Here is a 15,667-nt window from a genome sequence, read left to right on the forward strand (position 1 = left end):
TCTGAATCTCCGTCTGTAGGCTCCGCCCGGTTACACGTGAACTTCATCATAATCGGAATCAGTTCTTAGGAATCATGAATCAACGTTAAATCATGTCAGAACTTCCTGCACCTCCACATTAATCATCTAAGTACCCGTCCGTATACTTCTGACCTGCGGATCCTCGTTTCTGCTGCTACAGCGAATGTTCAGAGTTCTCAGAATTCCTGACAGACGTTCCTTATAACTCTGTGTGTGTGTGTGTGTGTGTGTGTGTGTGTGTGTGACCCTGAACAAGCCCTGACTCATCACACACACACACACACACACACACACACACACACACACGTGTACACAGTGAGGTTAGTGTGTGTGTGTGTGTGTGTGATGAGTCAGGGCTTGTTCAGGGTCACACACACACACACACACACACACACACACACACGTGTACACAGTGAGGTTAGTGTGTGTGTGTGTGTGTGTGTGTGTGTGTGTGTGTGTGTTTGAACAAAGTGTCGTTGCTGATTTTTTGTCTGCAGTCACGCACACATTCAGCTCCAGGCTACACAACCTAGCGCTAACCCAACCGCTAATGCTAACGCTAGCACTAGCACAGCACCGGTGTGGACGTGTTTAAATCCATACTGGTACAACAGCAGGGTTCCATAATGGTGCTGCGCTCATGCTCAGGCGTTACAGATACAGCTGGTACCTTAAAACTGGACCTCAGTCGGTTCTGGGAGTGGTGTTGAGTTTTAAAGACGTTGAGTTTCGAGGTATTTTTCCCCGTAAGGATGTTTGGAGAACCTGTTAATGCATCCATGGTCCCGTGGAGCTGCAGATATTTTAGTCTCATGTAAAATAATGAGGTTGTTTTTGACACTTAAACACTGAAAATAACACAAATATAATATAAACACACTGAAATACAATTACTAACAGTTACACACCAATACAAATACAATAAAAGCTGCACTTTAGTTTTACTTCTTTATTGTTTCCTGACGCTTCTTAATGGTGGAGATGCTCGATGTTGGAATACCGTATTCCCTTCAGCACCGGCGCATTCACATGAGAAGCTTAGCGTGACTTACTGTAGTAAAACAGCGAGTGAGGAATGTGATTAGTGGAGGAACTTATGAGCAGTAATAATGAAGAGAAGTTTAGTGCTCCTGTCTCCTTCTTTTACTACATTAAACCACGTTAAGCTTTATTTTCAACCAGAAGCGTTTTAGACTCTGGGAGAAGCTGATTCTGATTCTCACCATTTCTCAGAAGCTGGAGCTGTAACACAAGTTTAAAAGTGAAACAGGGAGGAGTTTATATTATATTTGTGTTATTTTCAGTGTTTAAGTGTCAAAAACAACCTCATTATTTTACATGAGACTAAAATATCTGCAGCTCCACGGGACCATGGACGCATTAACAGGTTCCCCAAACATCCTTAAGGGGGAAAATAGCTCGAAACTCAACGTCTTTAAAACTCAACACCACTCCCAGAACCCACTGAGGTCCAGTTTTAAGGTACCAGCTGTATCAAGTAAATGAACAAAACTTAATTAATTATTATTATCAATATTATTATTATTATTAATCATCATTATTATTATTATTTTATTATTGATTATTATTGATTATTATTATTATTAATTATTATTACTTCTTATTATTGATTTTAAAACTCATCCTGAACCACCAATCAGGATCTACAATCTGATTCTATGATTCTGATCTTTATCTGTAGTTAATAAATCTGTGAAACGTTTTTCTCGGCGTCTGTGAGCCAGGAGTGGAACATTCAGAGGAGGAAATGAGGTGAAAGGTATACCACTACTGACTGTACCGGGTGATGAAGTACATAAACAGTATTTGGTTTCTGGTGTGGTTCATGTGTTCATGACTCAGCTGATGATGGATTTTCCCTGCACTGAATCAGCGGTACGATCGTGGACGGTGAGGAAACCCCCGGTGATCAGGGAAGATCTCAGCACTGGGAAACTGAAAGTGAAATCATGTGGATGCTGTGGGTCAGTGGGGGTCAGTGAGGGTCAGTGGGGGTCAGTGAGGGTCAGTGGGGATTTTCATCCTGCTGATTCAGAGGTTTGGTGCAGTGACATAAAGTAGAGCGTCTGAATAATCTGATTATGATTTCATGTGTGATTAGAATCCTCTCTACTGAGGAGCTGATCAGGTAGGGGAGCAGGGCGGGGCACCTGTTAGCGGGTCACCTGTTAGCGGGTCACCTGTTAGCGGGGTAATTCAGGCACGGCGGCCTTTCATTCACCCAAACACAGTTCAGTGTCACACAGTGAGAATAATAAAGATCAAACCTGAGACGCTGAGACGAGTCCTCCGCTGGGAAAGGTGACTTCAGTGAGGTGGTGTTGTGATCCAGTCCCCTTGTAGGTTAGCCGCTGCTTTGTTAGCAATGCTGCTAACCGGTATAACAAACACAAAACCTTAAAAGAGTCGTGAGCACTCAGGTTCCTCAACCAAGCTCATGAACGTTCATGGAAAATGCTTTAAACCATCCAAACACCATCAGTGCTTTTCCCTCTACATTTTAAAGCCTCTGCTTCTGTCATGAACTTCCTCCACATTACCGCCCCCTGCTGGTCTGGAGTTACTGCAGCCCACAGTGACGGTGAAGCCGCTGTGTCGGTTACAGGATCATGGTGAGACAGATTATAGGGCAGCAGGAATTGTAATCAGAAGAGTTGAACGTTTCTAAGACCCTCAGACCCTCACAGTTGTTTGTTGGGTCGTATCTCATGTCGGTTGTATCTGTCTCCTGTGGAAATGTTGTTCCATGTCATCTGTCAGCGTCTTTCATCCGGAAATCCAACAATCAGAGGAAAACAATGGACCAAGTCCAAGGAACAATGGATCTGACTATCTGGCCTTCAGGGGTCTTAAATAAGAACTATACACTCACAAGAACAATATAAGGTTTCCACATAGACTCAAAACATCAACATTGGCCCTAAGGCGTGGCCCTTAATACCCCTTATTGTTTCTGAATTAAAGAAGAATGAATGAGAACAGCTTTATTCATCATATATACTGTATATATACACCGTACAATTACTGACTGTAGTCCATCTGTTTCTCTACATGCTTTGTTACCCCCCTTTCACCCTGTTCTTCAATGGTCAGGACCACCACAGAGCAGGTATTATTTAGGTGGTGGATGATTCTCAGCACTGCAGTGACACTGACATGGTGGTGGTGTGTTAGTGTGTGTTGTGCTGGTATGAGTGGATCAGACACAGCAGCGCTGCTGGAGTTTTTAAATCCAGTGTCCACTCACTGTCCACTCTATTAGACACTCCTACCTAGTCGGTCGCTCATCTTCTAGACCTTCATCAGTGGTCACAGGACGCTGCCCACGGGGCGCTGTTGGCTGGATGTTTTTGGTTGGTGGACGATTCTCATTCCAGCAGTGACAGTGAGGTGTTTAAAAACTCCAGCAGCGCTGCTGTGTCTGATCCACTCATGATTATATTAATATATTTTAATATAAGGGTCTTGCTCAAGGGCCCAACAGTGGTGACCTGGCAGTGGTGGAGCTTCTGATTACTGGTCCAGTACCTTAACCACTAGGCTACCTCTGCCCCTATACTGAACCGTTAGGAGCAGGACCTTTACCCTCAATCTCTTGGACGCTGCTCACACGGCGCCTGGACCTTGTTTGTAGACTTCATGTCTGCCTGTGGACGAATGACTTCCTCACCAACAGGAAGTGACATGTCAGCGTCGATGTCCACCCCTCCAGCTCCCTGTATCTCAGTAGCGGTTCTCCATGGGGTTGTTTGCTCTCACCGGTGAGTGAACGTCCAGCACTGGAACACGAGTGATGATGATGGGGCGAGGAAGTGTGTCAAGTGTGTCAGGGCGTGTCACCGAGCCGAACACATGAGGACTGTAGAGATGATTCAGGAAGAACCCCACCTCACTCGCCTTCCTGGAAATCCATGGTTCCACCAGTATTAGGACACGTCACGTCACATTCCTGGGAACCAGAGTTCATCAGAACATGAGATGAGACGGGAACACTGACACGATAACACAGAAGATCAACACGGTGCCACACCAGCGCTGAGGTTCTGAGCTCCCGGATTTAAATCTCGGCTCTGCTGCCGGTCCGGAAGAGCTGAAGGTAAAGGAGGAAGAGAACGGTCAGCATCAGGATGGATGAATAGAATTAGAGGGAGAATAAAGCCACTGGGGGTCCTGCATTACCAAACTTTCAGTTCTACCACTGGGTGTCTAATATACATGGCACGTTGTACTGGTGTGACTGGGTTCCTGCATTGGTTTTTTTGGAGATGGGTTCTTGTGGACCTGCCCCTACTTTCTACACTCCTACCTCTGCCTGCCAACCAGTTGTAGGTCCTGTTTGCAGGCACGATTGGCTTCCAGTCTGCTGGGTGGGAAAGACCAGACTAAGGGATGGTGTGAGGACCAACTCTGGCGCGCTAGTGTACTTTACCGTTGCGCCACCTGAGCGGCTATAATGAAGTTTCTTAACTTCAGAGACAAAATACGGGACGGCACAGGTGAAGTTTTTCTCCGATTTCTCCACGGAGGTGCAGCGACAGAGAAAGGTTTACGACCCAGCGAAACAAACGCTGCGCTCCGGGGGAATCAGATTCGGGTCGATGTTTCCAGCGAAACTCTTTAGTGTTCCACAGTCCGAAGGATGCCACGGCGTTTATCAGGGATAAAAGTAGCGGATGAATAAACGTACTGGACTGGAGACTTAGAAGAGAAAACTCTTTTGTTCTTATAGATAGCACAGCGATCTCGGATCCTGTGTGTCAGTATATTTACGAGACTATGAAGGCTGAAGAAACGTAAACCGGATGTATGTGAGATCCTCACTTCTTTGAATGCTGTTGTTCTGAACATATACAGTGTATCACAAAAGTGAGTACACCCCTCACATTTCTGCAAATATTTCATTATATCTTTTCATGAGACAACACTATAGACATGAAACTTGGATATAACTTAGAGTAGTCAGTGTACAGCTTGTATAGCAGTGTAGATTTACTGTCTTCTGAAAATAACTCAACACACAGCCATTAATGTCTAAATAGCTGCAACATAAGTGAGTACACCCCACAGTGAACATGTCCAAATTGTGCCCAAATGTGTCGTTGTCCCTCCCTGGTGTCATGTGTCAAGGTCCCAGGTGTAAATGGGGAGCAGGGCTGTTAAATTTGGTGTTTTGGGTACAATTCTCTCATACTGGCCACTGGATATTCAACATGGCACCTCATGGCAAAGAACTCTCTGAGGATGTGAGAAATAGAATTGTTGCTCTCCACAAAGATGGCCTGGGCTATAAGAAGATTGCTAACACCCTGAAACTGAGCTACAGCATGGTGGCCAAGGTCATACAGCGGTTTTCCAGGACAGGTTCCACTCGGAACAGGCTTCGCCAGGGTCGACCGAAGAAGTCGAGTCCACGTGTTCGGCGTCATATCCAGAGGTCGGCTTTAAAAAATAGACACATGAGTGCTGCCAGCATTGCTGCAGAGGTTGAAGACGTGGGAGGTCAGCCTGTCAGTGCTCAGACCATACGCCGCACACTGCATCAACTCGGTCTGCATGGTCGTCATCCCAGAAGGAAGCTGACGCACAAGAAAGCCCGCAAACAGTTTGCTGAAGACAAGCAGTCCAAGAACATGGATTACTGGAATGCCCTGTGGTCTGACGAGACCAAGATAAACTTGTTTGGCTCAGATGGTGTCCAGCATGTGTGGCGGCGCCCTGGTGAGAAGTACCAAGACAACTGTATCTTGCCTACAGTCAAGCATGGTGGTGGTAGCATCATGGTCTTGGGCTGCATGAGTGTTGCCGGCACTGGGGAGCTGCAGTTCATTGAGGGAAACATGAATTCCAACATGTACTGTGACATTCTGAAACAGAGCATGATCCCCTCCCTTCGAAAACTGGGCCTCATGGCAGTTTTCCAACAGGATAACGACCCCAAACACAACCTCCAAGATGACAACTTCCTTGCTGAGGAAGCTGAAGGTAAAGGTGATGGACTAAACCCAATTGAGCACCTGTGGCGCATCCTCAAGTGGAAGGTGGAGGAGTTCAAGGTGTCTAACATCCACCAGCTCCGTGATGTCATCATGGAGGAGTGGAAGAGGATTCCAGTAGCAACCTGTGCAGCTCTGGTGAATTCCATGCCCAGGAGGGTTAAGGCAGTGCTGGATAATAATGGTGGTCACACAAAATATTGACACTTTGGGCACAATTTGGACATGTTCACTGTGGGGTGTACTCACTTATGTTGCCAGCCATTTAGACATTAATGGCTGTGTGTTGAGTTATTTTCAGAAGACAGTAAATCTACACTGCTATACAAGTTGTACACTGACTACTCTAAGTTATATCCAAGTTTCATGTCTATAGTGTTGTCCCATGAAAAGATATAATGAAATATTTGCAGAAATGTGAGGGGTGTACTCACTTTTGTGATACACTGTATATATATCTCCTTAGTAGGGCTGGGTATCACCACTAATTTCCTGGATCCATTCGATTTCGATTCAACACATTTAGGCATAATTGAGTTACATTAACAGGTTTTGTTTAAATATGTAAAGATGTTCAGAGAACGAATGTGATAATTGTACAAAGAACACTCGTTATTACAAATATTTGTGTTTACATAAATAATTCATCCAAAACAGAAAACAGTATCATTAATTATTTATTATTATTTTACATGTCCGACACGCTACAACAGTGTACATGTGATGTAAACCCTCTCTGTCGACCTAAGTGACGTTGAGTGCAGGTTTGGAACGGCCACTTCACTCAGATGTTTGCGTGTGGGTAAAACATAACGTGGTTCCAGAGTATTAATGATGCTTCGAAAGCCATCGTGTTCAACAGCGTTGTATGGACGTACATCCTTACATATCAAAGTTACCAGAGCCTCCGTAATTTTTTTGGCACGGGGAGAACTTGAAGGTAATTTCATCGCAGATGCAGACGTCTGCCCTCAGGTTCTGGGGCATCTTTACTTGAGCTTCAGCCGTGCCGAACTGATGTGCAGGTCAGATCTCGCGGAAAAACACAGTGGCTGGTCACGCGAGATTAAAGTGGGTTACAGATTTCCGTGAACACCGTGAAAAGGGGCTCATTTTAAAAATATCGATATCGGATCATTCAAATAAAGATCGATTTGGATTGAAAAATCGATTTTATAAACCCAGCCGTAATCCTTAGTTTGATATGTCGAAGCGGGTTGAATAATTCACTGCTGCACAAGGGTTTACATTGTTAAATAAGTTTAATACAGTATAAAATGCTGTTTTTGTTGCTATTTTTAAATATTGTCCATTACCAAGTGTTGACGGATGGAGTAGTGTACAATAGACGATAGATTAAGATATGTTCTGAATTCAGGTTCATGTTGGCAGTAGATAATATACTGCTCTTTTTTAGAGAACTAGATGACATTAGGGAAGTTAAAGTTAAAGTTAGTTTTGACTGTTTATGATAAAGGCGGTCTGGGTGGTGTTAACCCAAGCTCGGGTCTGTTTATGTGTGTTTTATTTTGATGTATTTTAAGTTAGTCTCTAATAATTTATCTTCTTTCGGTGTTTATCCAGGTTAACTCATACAGTAAATGCCCAAAAGTATGAAGACACCCGATCATGAACTTGTTAAGCAAGCTTATTTGTGTAGCGTTTTTTACAACAGACATTGCCTTGAAGATACTCTACAGAATCCAGGACCAGAAACCCCTGGAACAGCAGCTGAGGGCCACAGTGGCCGGACAAACCCAACAGGGACCTTCACACTTCAGCTCGGGTCGCCTGAAGGATTAGAATTAAAATAAAAGTAATCCTAACAGGAGTTATAAAGGATTTAGAGGTCAGAATGAAGGTGACGGTGAGGTTCTGGACCCTGTGAGTGACGGCAGGTTCCAGTCAGGAATTACACACTACTTAGTGCACTACTGTGTGATTTGGGACGCAGCCTCGGTCCTGTTCTGACCTGTGAGTAACGTGTACATGTGTGTGTGTGTGTGTGTGTTCACAGTGGAACCTGGTGTGTGGATCAGCGTGGAAGGTCCACATCGCCAAGTTCTCTCTCCTGGTTGGCTCCATATTCGGCTTCCTCATGCTGGGAGTTCTGGCTGATTGGTGAGTACCGGATCATGTGACCACATTTCCTCCTCATTTATCCACCCAACACATCTGCTCACCTCAGCGTTTATCTTGTCGCAGGTTTGGGCGTCACCCGGTGTTGATAGTGTCGGTGTTCTTCACGCTGGTGTTCGGTTTGGCCGTGGCGTTCTCCGTGGACGTCACCATGTTCAGCACCCTCAGGTTCTTCGAGGGGTTCTGGCTCGCTGGAATCACACTGTCTCTCTACGTCCTCCGTAAGTACCAACACTTCAAACAGGGGGCCTGTCCGGTAGGGTGGGTGGTTTAGGACGTGTCCACAGTGGACAGATGCAGGTTTCTGTAAACTATAGTGAGTATGGAGTGTCATTTGGGACGTGTCCAATGGAAGGATAGTGTTTCTGCTATAGTGAATACAAGTGTAATTTGGGACGTGTCCACGGTGGACTGGGTGTTCATGTTCACTCTATAGTGTATGGAGTGTAATTTGGGACGTGTCCACAGAACGTGTCTATAGTGAATACAGAGTGTCATTTGGGACGTGTCCACAATGAACTGATGGTTTTTCTGTTCACTCTATAGTGAGTATGAAGTGTAATTTGGGACGTGTCCACAGTGGACGGATGCTGTTTCTGTATGTGGTGTGTTTTGGTGTACACAGTATGGATGTATGAGATGGTTAGCAGTATTAGCGCTGCCTCTACACAATGTGGGTCTTGTTTTGGAACCCTGACCGGGTCAGTGTGGGTGGGTGAGGATTTTGGAATGTGTGTGGTGAGTGTTAGGACACGCCGGGCTGTTGTAAACACTTCACTTGTTTGGATCAAGGTCCAGAATAATAAAAACGCTGTAACCGAATCTACACCCATAGGACGAGCTGCAAAAGTTGAACCTTCTTCCAGTGCTCCCAGTTCCAGTGCTCCAATGACCAGGTCCAGTGCTCCAATGACCAGATCCAGTGCTCCAATGACCAGATCCAGTGCTCCCATGTCTAGTTCCAGTGCTTCCATGTCCAGTTCCAGTGCTCCCATGACCAGATCCAGTTCTCCCATGTCTAGTTCCAGTGCTTCCATGTCCAGTTCCAGTGCTCCCATGACCAGATCCAGTTCTCCCATGACCAGATCCAGTTCTCCCATGTCCAGTGCAGGTCCCTGTGTGTCCACTGTAGGTGGGAATGGACATGAGTCAGCATGGACACTCTGACTGGCCCGTGACTGGTTGTTAAGGTTAAGGGCCTTGCTTAGGGGTGTAACTGTGACCATTCGGGCTTGAACAGGCGACCTCCTGATCACTAGTCCAGTATCTTAGAGAAGGTGTCCAGGGATTTTGGTCTACAGGTGGGCGTAAACAATAGCTTGTATAAGCTGATCTCTCCTGTAGACCGGAGGAACAGTGGAGAACGCTGCTCTGGAACCAAACGTTCTGCTGTTTGCCATCCAAATCCCTCAGAGAGAACTGGATCCAACAGTAAGCCTATTTCTGATCGTTCACTGTCCACGTTTGGCTGTTGTGGGCAGGTTTTAGAAAACCTGTGGGGCCAAATCTTGCCCTTCATGATCAGGTCTCAGATGAGGAGCTTTCAGACCTTCAGAGCTGCTGGGTAACAGGAGTCGTGGACTGGTGGAGGATGTAGTAGATAAAATCATGATCATGTTCTGAAGCTCCACGTGGTCTCAGCTCAGGATTAAAGCCGCTGCAGATTAAATATAATCCAGATCTCATCTGATCACTCTGACCTCAATCACACCTCCAAAATACCGTCATCATCATCTCTAGAGGATTCAGACTCCTGGTGACCACGTGGACGATGTTTCTCAACGGCTTGTTTATTCTTAACGGCTTTATTCTATTCATCCATCCTGATGCTGGCCGTCCTCTTCCTCTTTTACCTTCTGCTCTTCCAAGCATAATCTTCTATTCCAAAGAACCGCTTCTTCTCATGATGTGACCAGAGTTTGAGTATCTGGGTTTGATCTGGTTGAAGATCCATCTGTCTCAAACGTCTTTACAGCACCAATGTTTAAAGGTCTTCAGTCCTCTTCCTGTCCAGTTTTTTATTGTCCAGCCTTCACATCCATGAGGAACCACAGAGAAGATCAGAGTCTGGACTGTTCTGATCTGAGACACATCGTTACAGCTGAAGATCTTACTGGTTCCTAAAAAACAAACAAACAAACAAACAAACAATAATAATAATAATAAATATAATAATAATATAATACTATAATCGTGCTCTCTGGTGACCTCTGTTGGTAAAGAAGAGTTGCAGGTAAGTTCACGCCTATTTTAAAATGTGTGGAATTGTGGGTCACGTCTTTACTCTGACCAGCACGTTCCTCTACCACTGCTCATGCCATTACCTCAGCCGGACAGTAGGAGTCACTATCCAGCCCTCCCTCCCTCAGACACGCTCTGTAGTGGGTCACTGGAATAAACTGTGTAATGATTAGGGATGTCCCGATCCCGATCTTTAATTTTGATCCTGATCCGATACCGATTCTCAAACCGATACTTGTATTTTCTAGATATTGTCTAGATAAGAACTGGATAATACTGATCACACGGTGCACACTTCAACTACATTACAGTTATTCACATTAATCCAGTGTACATGTTTAACACCTGAATAGCTCTGCAGTGCTGAAGGAAAAAAATTGCCTGCATCCAAACTACTGCTTAATGTTTTTTTACAAAATAAAAGTAAACAAACCTAGTGCAGCATTGTAGTAAAAATGAAGTGAGATAATTACAGTTTCACTTTGAACTTTATATTCAAAGAACATAATTCTGTTTAATACAGTGATACACTAAATATGAACAAAAATCTCCACTCACAAGTCGTGTAGCAGCTTAACTTGAATATAAAAAAACAAATAAGTTATTTACAGCATTACAGTAAAACCTGAATACCAAAATAAAATGGAAAGTCTCTCTTTTGTTATGAAAGAAAGCCAGTTCTTAAAGTGCTTGTATTGTGACGATGGTTTGATGGACGTTTCTACGCAAAGTGAGTGTGTTTTGACCCTTTGTGGCTTCCATAGTGCATGGGATAGCGTGCTCGGCTCTAGCTGTCCGCTATTCGGAACAGAAGAAGTTAATAAAGTTTTATGCTCCCGACAATTTGTGAATATAACGTGCATTTATTTCTTTATTAAGCGAGTGCATCACTACCACGCTCGGTTACATAACTAAGCCAATCAGAGCGCTCGATACTGAGATGTCGTTCAGTCTTGTAACACGTAAACTGGTAACAGCTGGATGTTATGGTCCTGAAGTTTTCATACTGGGATTAAAAGTGATTGTTTAGTAAACCGGAGTGATCCTGGACTCACACACCGTATAAACAGTAAAATTCTACAGTAATGAACGCAGCTCTGCTCCCACCGCCTCGTGTAACGCTCACATTACAGACGTTACACTTCACTGTTGGACTCGTTTCACTTTCCAATCTAAAGTATTTCCACACAGCGGACATGCTGACGTAAAACAAAAGATCGGGTTATGATCGGCATTAGTAAAGCCGATTTCCGATCAGTTAAAAATGCCTTGATCGGCCCCGATCCCGATCTGTGAGATCGGATCGGGACATCCCTAGTAATGACATTTAGAAACACAAACATCAGGTTCCCACAGGAGTGGTGTGAAAATTCGTGGTGAGGTGAGGCATGAAATGTGCAGGGGCCCTGAAATTCCTAGCAGGGCCCCCAGCTAGAGGTCAGTTTAGGGGCCTGCTTGTGAAATACAGAAGGGAGAACAAGAAGTGTTAGGAGTGTAGGAGGTATGGAAGACTAGGGAGTTAAGGTCGGTGGTAGCTCAGCGGTTAAAACTCATCATCACCTGTTAGTGGGGGGTGAACATTTTATCCTCAAAGTTGATGCTAGAAGCAGGAAAAATGGGCGAGCGTGAGGATCTGAGGACCAAATTGTGACGGCTAGACGACTGGGTCAGAGCATCTCCAGAACTGCAGCTCTTGTGGGGTGAGTCCCGGTCTGCAGTGGTCAGTATCTATCAGGAACAGTGATAAACCGGCGACAGGGTCATGGGCGGCCGAGGCTCATCGATGCTCGTGTGGTCGGATCGAACAGACGAGCTCCTGTAGCTCAAACTGCTGAAGAAGTTCATGCTGGTTCTGATAGAAAGGAGTCAGAATACACAGAGCAGCACAATTTGTTGTGTATGGAGCTGCACAGCTGCAGACCAGTCAGGGTTCCCATGCTGACCCCCGTCCACCACCGACAGCACCAACAATGGGCACGTGAGCATGGGAACTGGACCACGGAGCAATGGAAGAAGACGGCCTGGTCTGATGAATCACGTCCGGGTGTGTGAGCGTCTCTTACCTGGGGAACACACGGCACCAGGATGCATTATGGGAAGAAGGCGAGCCGGAGGAGGCGGTGTGATGCTCTGGGCGACGTTCTGCTGGGAAACCTCGGGTCCTGCCATCCATGTGGATGTTACTCTGACACGTAGCTCCTACCTGAGCATCGTTACAGACCATGTTCACCCTCTCATGGAGACGCTTCCCTGATGGCAGGATGAAGCTCCCTGCTACAAAGCTAAAATACTTCAGGAACGGTTTGAGGAGCACAACGACCAGTTTGAGGTGTCGAGCATCTGTGGGACGTGCTGGACGAACAAGTCCGATCCATGGAGGCCCCACCTCACAACTTACAGGAGTTAAAGGATCTGCTGCTGACATCTTGGTGCCAGATACCACAGCACACCTTCAGGGGTCTAGTGGAGTCCATGCCTTGACGGGTCAGGGGGACCAACACAATATTAGGAAGGTGGTCATAATGTTATGCCTGATCGGTGTATACAGTCTGAGTTGTAAGACTGAATGAAGGGAGTAGAAGAGGTTCTGGTGGTGGTGCAGGAAGTAAAGGGACTATAGGGAGCAGTGTAAGTGTGAGTAGTGTGTTATTGGAACACAGCCAGTTGATCTGATCAGGCTCAGTACACACAGATGGAGCAGAGATGCTGATACAGCAGGATAAAGGTCAGACCTTACTGCTGACTGAGTGTGTGTGTGAGTGTGTGTGTGTGAGTGTGTGTGAGTGTGTGTGTGTGTGTGTTATATATATATTTATAACTTTAATTTAAGATAAAGAAACACGATTACACACTTACAGCGTTTAAATCATCGGTCCAGTTATTACAGAGAGAGATTAATTCCACACCTACACTCATCGTCCTCTACACCTGATACCTGCTGGTCCATCAGCGCTGGTGAGACTCGCGGAGCAGAATTCATTCCTCCATCAGTTATTAAGAGACTACCACCACCACGTTTCACTGTTGGTATGCTGTTCTTACTCCAGATACACCGATCAGCCATAACATTAAAACCACCTCCTGTCCATTTTATCAGCTCCACTTACCATATAGAAGCACTTTGTAGTTCTACAATTACTGACTGTAGTCTATCTGTTTCTCTACATGCTTTGTAACCCCCTTTCACCCTGTTCTTCAATGGTCAGGACCCCCACAGAGCAGGTATTATTTAGGTGGTGGATGATTCTCAGCACTGCAGTGACACTGACATGGTGGTGGTGTGTTAGTGTGTGTTGTGCTGGTACGAGTGGATCAGACACAGCAGCGCTGCTGGAGTTTTTAAACACCGTGTCCACTCACTGTCCACTCTATTAGACGCTCCTACCTGGTCGGTCCACCTTGTAGATGTAAAGTCAGAGACGATCGCTCATCTATTGCTGCTGTTTGAGTCGCTCATCTTCTAGACCTTCATCAGTGCTCACAGGACGCTGCCCACGGGGTGCTGTTGGCTGAATGTTTTTGGTTGGTGGACGATTCTCAGTCCAGCAGTGACCGTGAGGTGTTTAAAAACTCCAGCAGCGCTGCTGTGTCTGATCCACTCATACCAGCACAACACACACTAACACACCACCACCATGTCAGTGTCACTGCAGAATCATCCACCACCTAAATAATACCTGCTCTGTGGGGGTCCTGACCATTGAAGAACAGGGTGAAAGGAGGTAACAAAGCATGTAGAGAAACAGAAGGACTACAGTCAGTAATTGTAGAACTACAAAGTGCTTCTATATGGTAAGTGGAGCTGATAACATGGACAGTGAGTGTAGAAACAAGGAGGTGGTTTTAATGTTATGGCTGATCAGTGTATATATATATCCAAAAAACATGTACATCGGTGTGTGTGTGTGTGTGTGTGTGTGTGTGTGTGTGTGTACGCTTTACCTTTGACCCTGATTCACAGTAACGTCTGGTGAATCAGCAACACCAGCGGTTTCTCAACACTCACAAACAAACTCGGTCTGGATCAGAATTCAGTCTGTCCGGGGACTCATCACATCACAGTCACATCAGACGAGCGTGTGTGGTGTTGAGTGATTAGATTCAGTGTCTGAATAGAGTTGATAATTCTACACTGTTATTCATGTCGATGTTCAGCTCCATTCGTCTGGATTCTCACTCAGATGCTTTTCTGTTCCCTGTGAATGTGCAGTACGTAGACTAGAACACAGGGGGCGCTCCAGTGCACTAGATATTATTATTGTTATTATTATTATTATTATTATATTGTGAGATTTGGCTTTAAACCTCTCAAACGTACATGAACAATCCCAGTGTTGGGAGTGAATGGATCAGGAATAGGCTTACCGTTTGCTCCAGTTCTCTCGGAGGTTACAGTTCGGTTCCGGTGCAGTGTTCTTCCCATTTCCCTACTGTCCAGATATTTCTGACTGTGAGGAACCACGTCACTCGTCACTCCCGTCGTATCCGCTGCCCCCCGCTTACGCTCACATTGTTTACACGGGATTTCCTGGCTGCGTCCCAAACCGCATCCTGTAATTAGACGTAAGGTCCGACCTCGCTAAACTAGCTAGCATCAGATTTCACTTCAGTCATGGACAGATGAGCGTAACGACCTCCTGTTAGAAGTCATGATTTATCCAAGTTCTTTTCTTCATCTAGAACCAGATTATCAGAAAATAATTAAATCAAATAAATACGGTGACGTTTGTGAGGATGTTTCTAGTCAGAAGTTTCAGAGTCAGACTGAAGGATCTGATGGAGGGTGGACGAAGTTCAGGTGGAGAGTTTGTTTGCTGTCTCGATGGAGAACTCATCTCTGCTGTTAGTCAGGTTCACACTACACGGGAGCAACTTGGCTTTCACTCGGGGATCGAAACTCTCGACAGACTCTCGACCGGCGTGTGTGAACCGATCAACAACTCGATCCGAGCAGCTTGAGAAAAATATCTAGCATGTTAAATATCTGGACCGGTCGGCGAGTGGCAGCGAGTGCTATATTGAACTACAGCCAATGAGAAGGCAGGATACAGGGTGAGGGTAAACCCGGGGCAGGAGGGTAAAAACGTGGTACAGGGGTGTAATATACTGTAGTTACTATCAGAATACATCAGCACACACACAAGCTTTACAGTATCTGTGACCTTATTGTCCATGCCAAACCATCATACCCACAATGCACTGCAAACAATATTTATAAACCTACAACTCACTACAGAAAGGAACAGACGCCC

At 45.4% G+C, this 15,667-nt stretch overlaps 1 protein-coding gene across 1 annotated transcript in view; it reads left to right on the forward strand.

Moving 5' to 3' along the window:
* slc22a23 (solute carrier family 22 member 23) overlaps nt 1–15,667 on the forward strand; it is a 46,015-nt gene that overhangs the window by 13,026 nt on the left and 17,322 nt on the right. Inside the window, exons 2-3 of the mRNA XM_062994596.1 lie at nt 8,053–8,156; nt 8,241–8,395. Of these exons, the coding sequence (XP_062850666.1) occupies nt 8,053–8,156; nt 8,241–8,395 (259 nt within the window). The remainder of the gene's footprint in view (nt 1–8,052; nt 8,157–8,240; nt 8,396–15,667) is intronic.

The sequence above is a fragment of the Trichomycterus rosablanca genome, chromosome 4, assembly GCF_030014385.1.
Source record: "Trichomycterus rosablanca isolate fTriRos1 chromosome 4, fTriRos1.hap1, whole genome shotgun sequence".
NCBI lineage: Eukaryota > Metazoa > Chordata > Actinopteri > Siluriformes > Trichomycteridae > Trichomycterus > Trichomycterus rosablanca.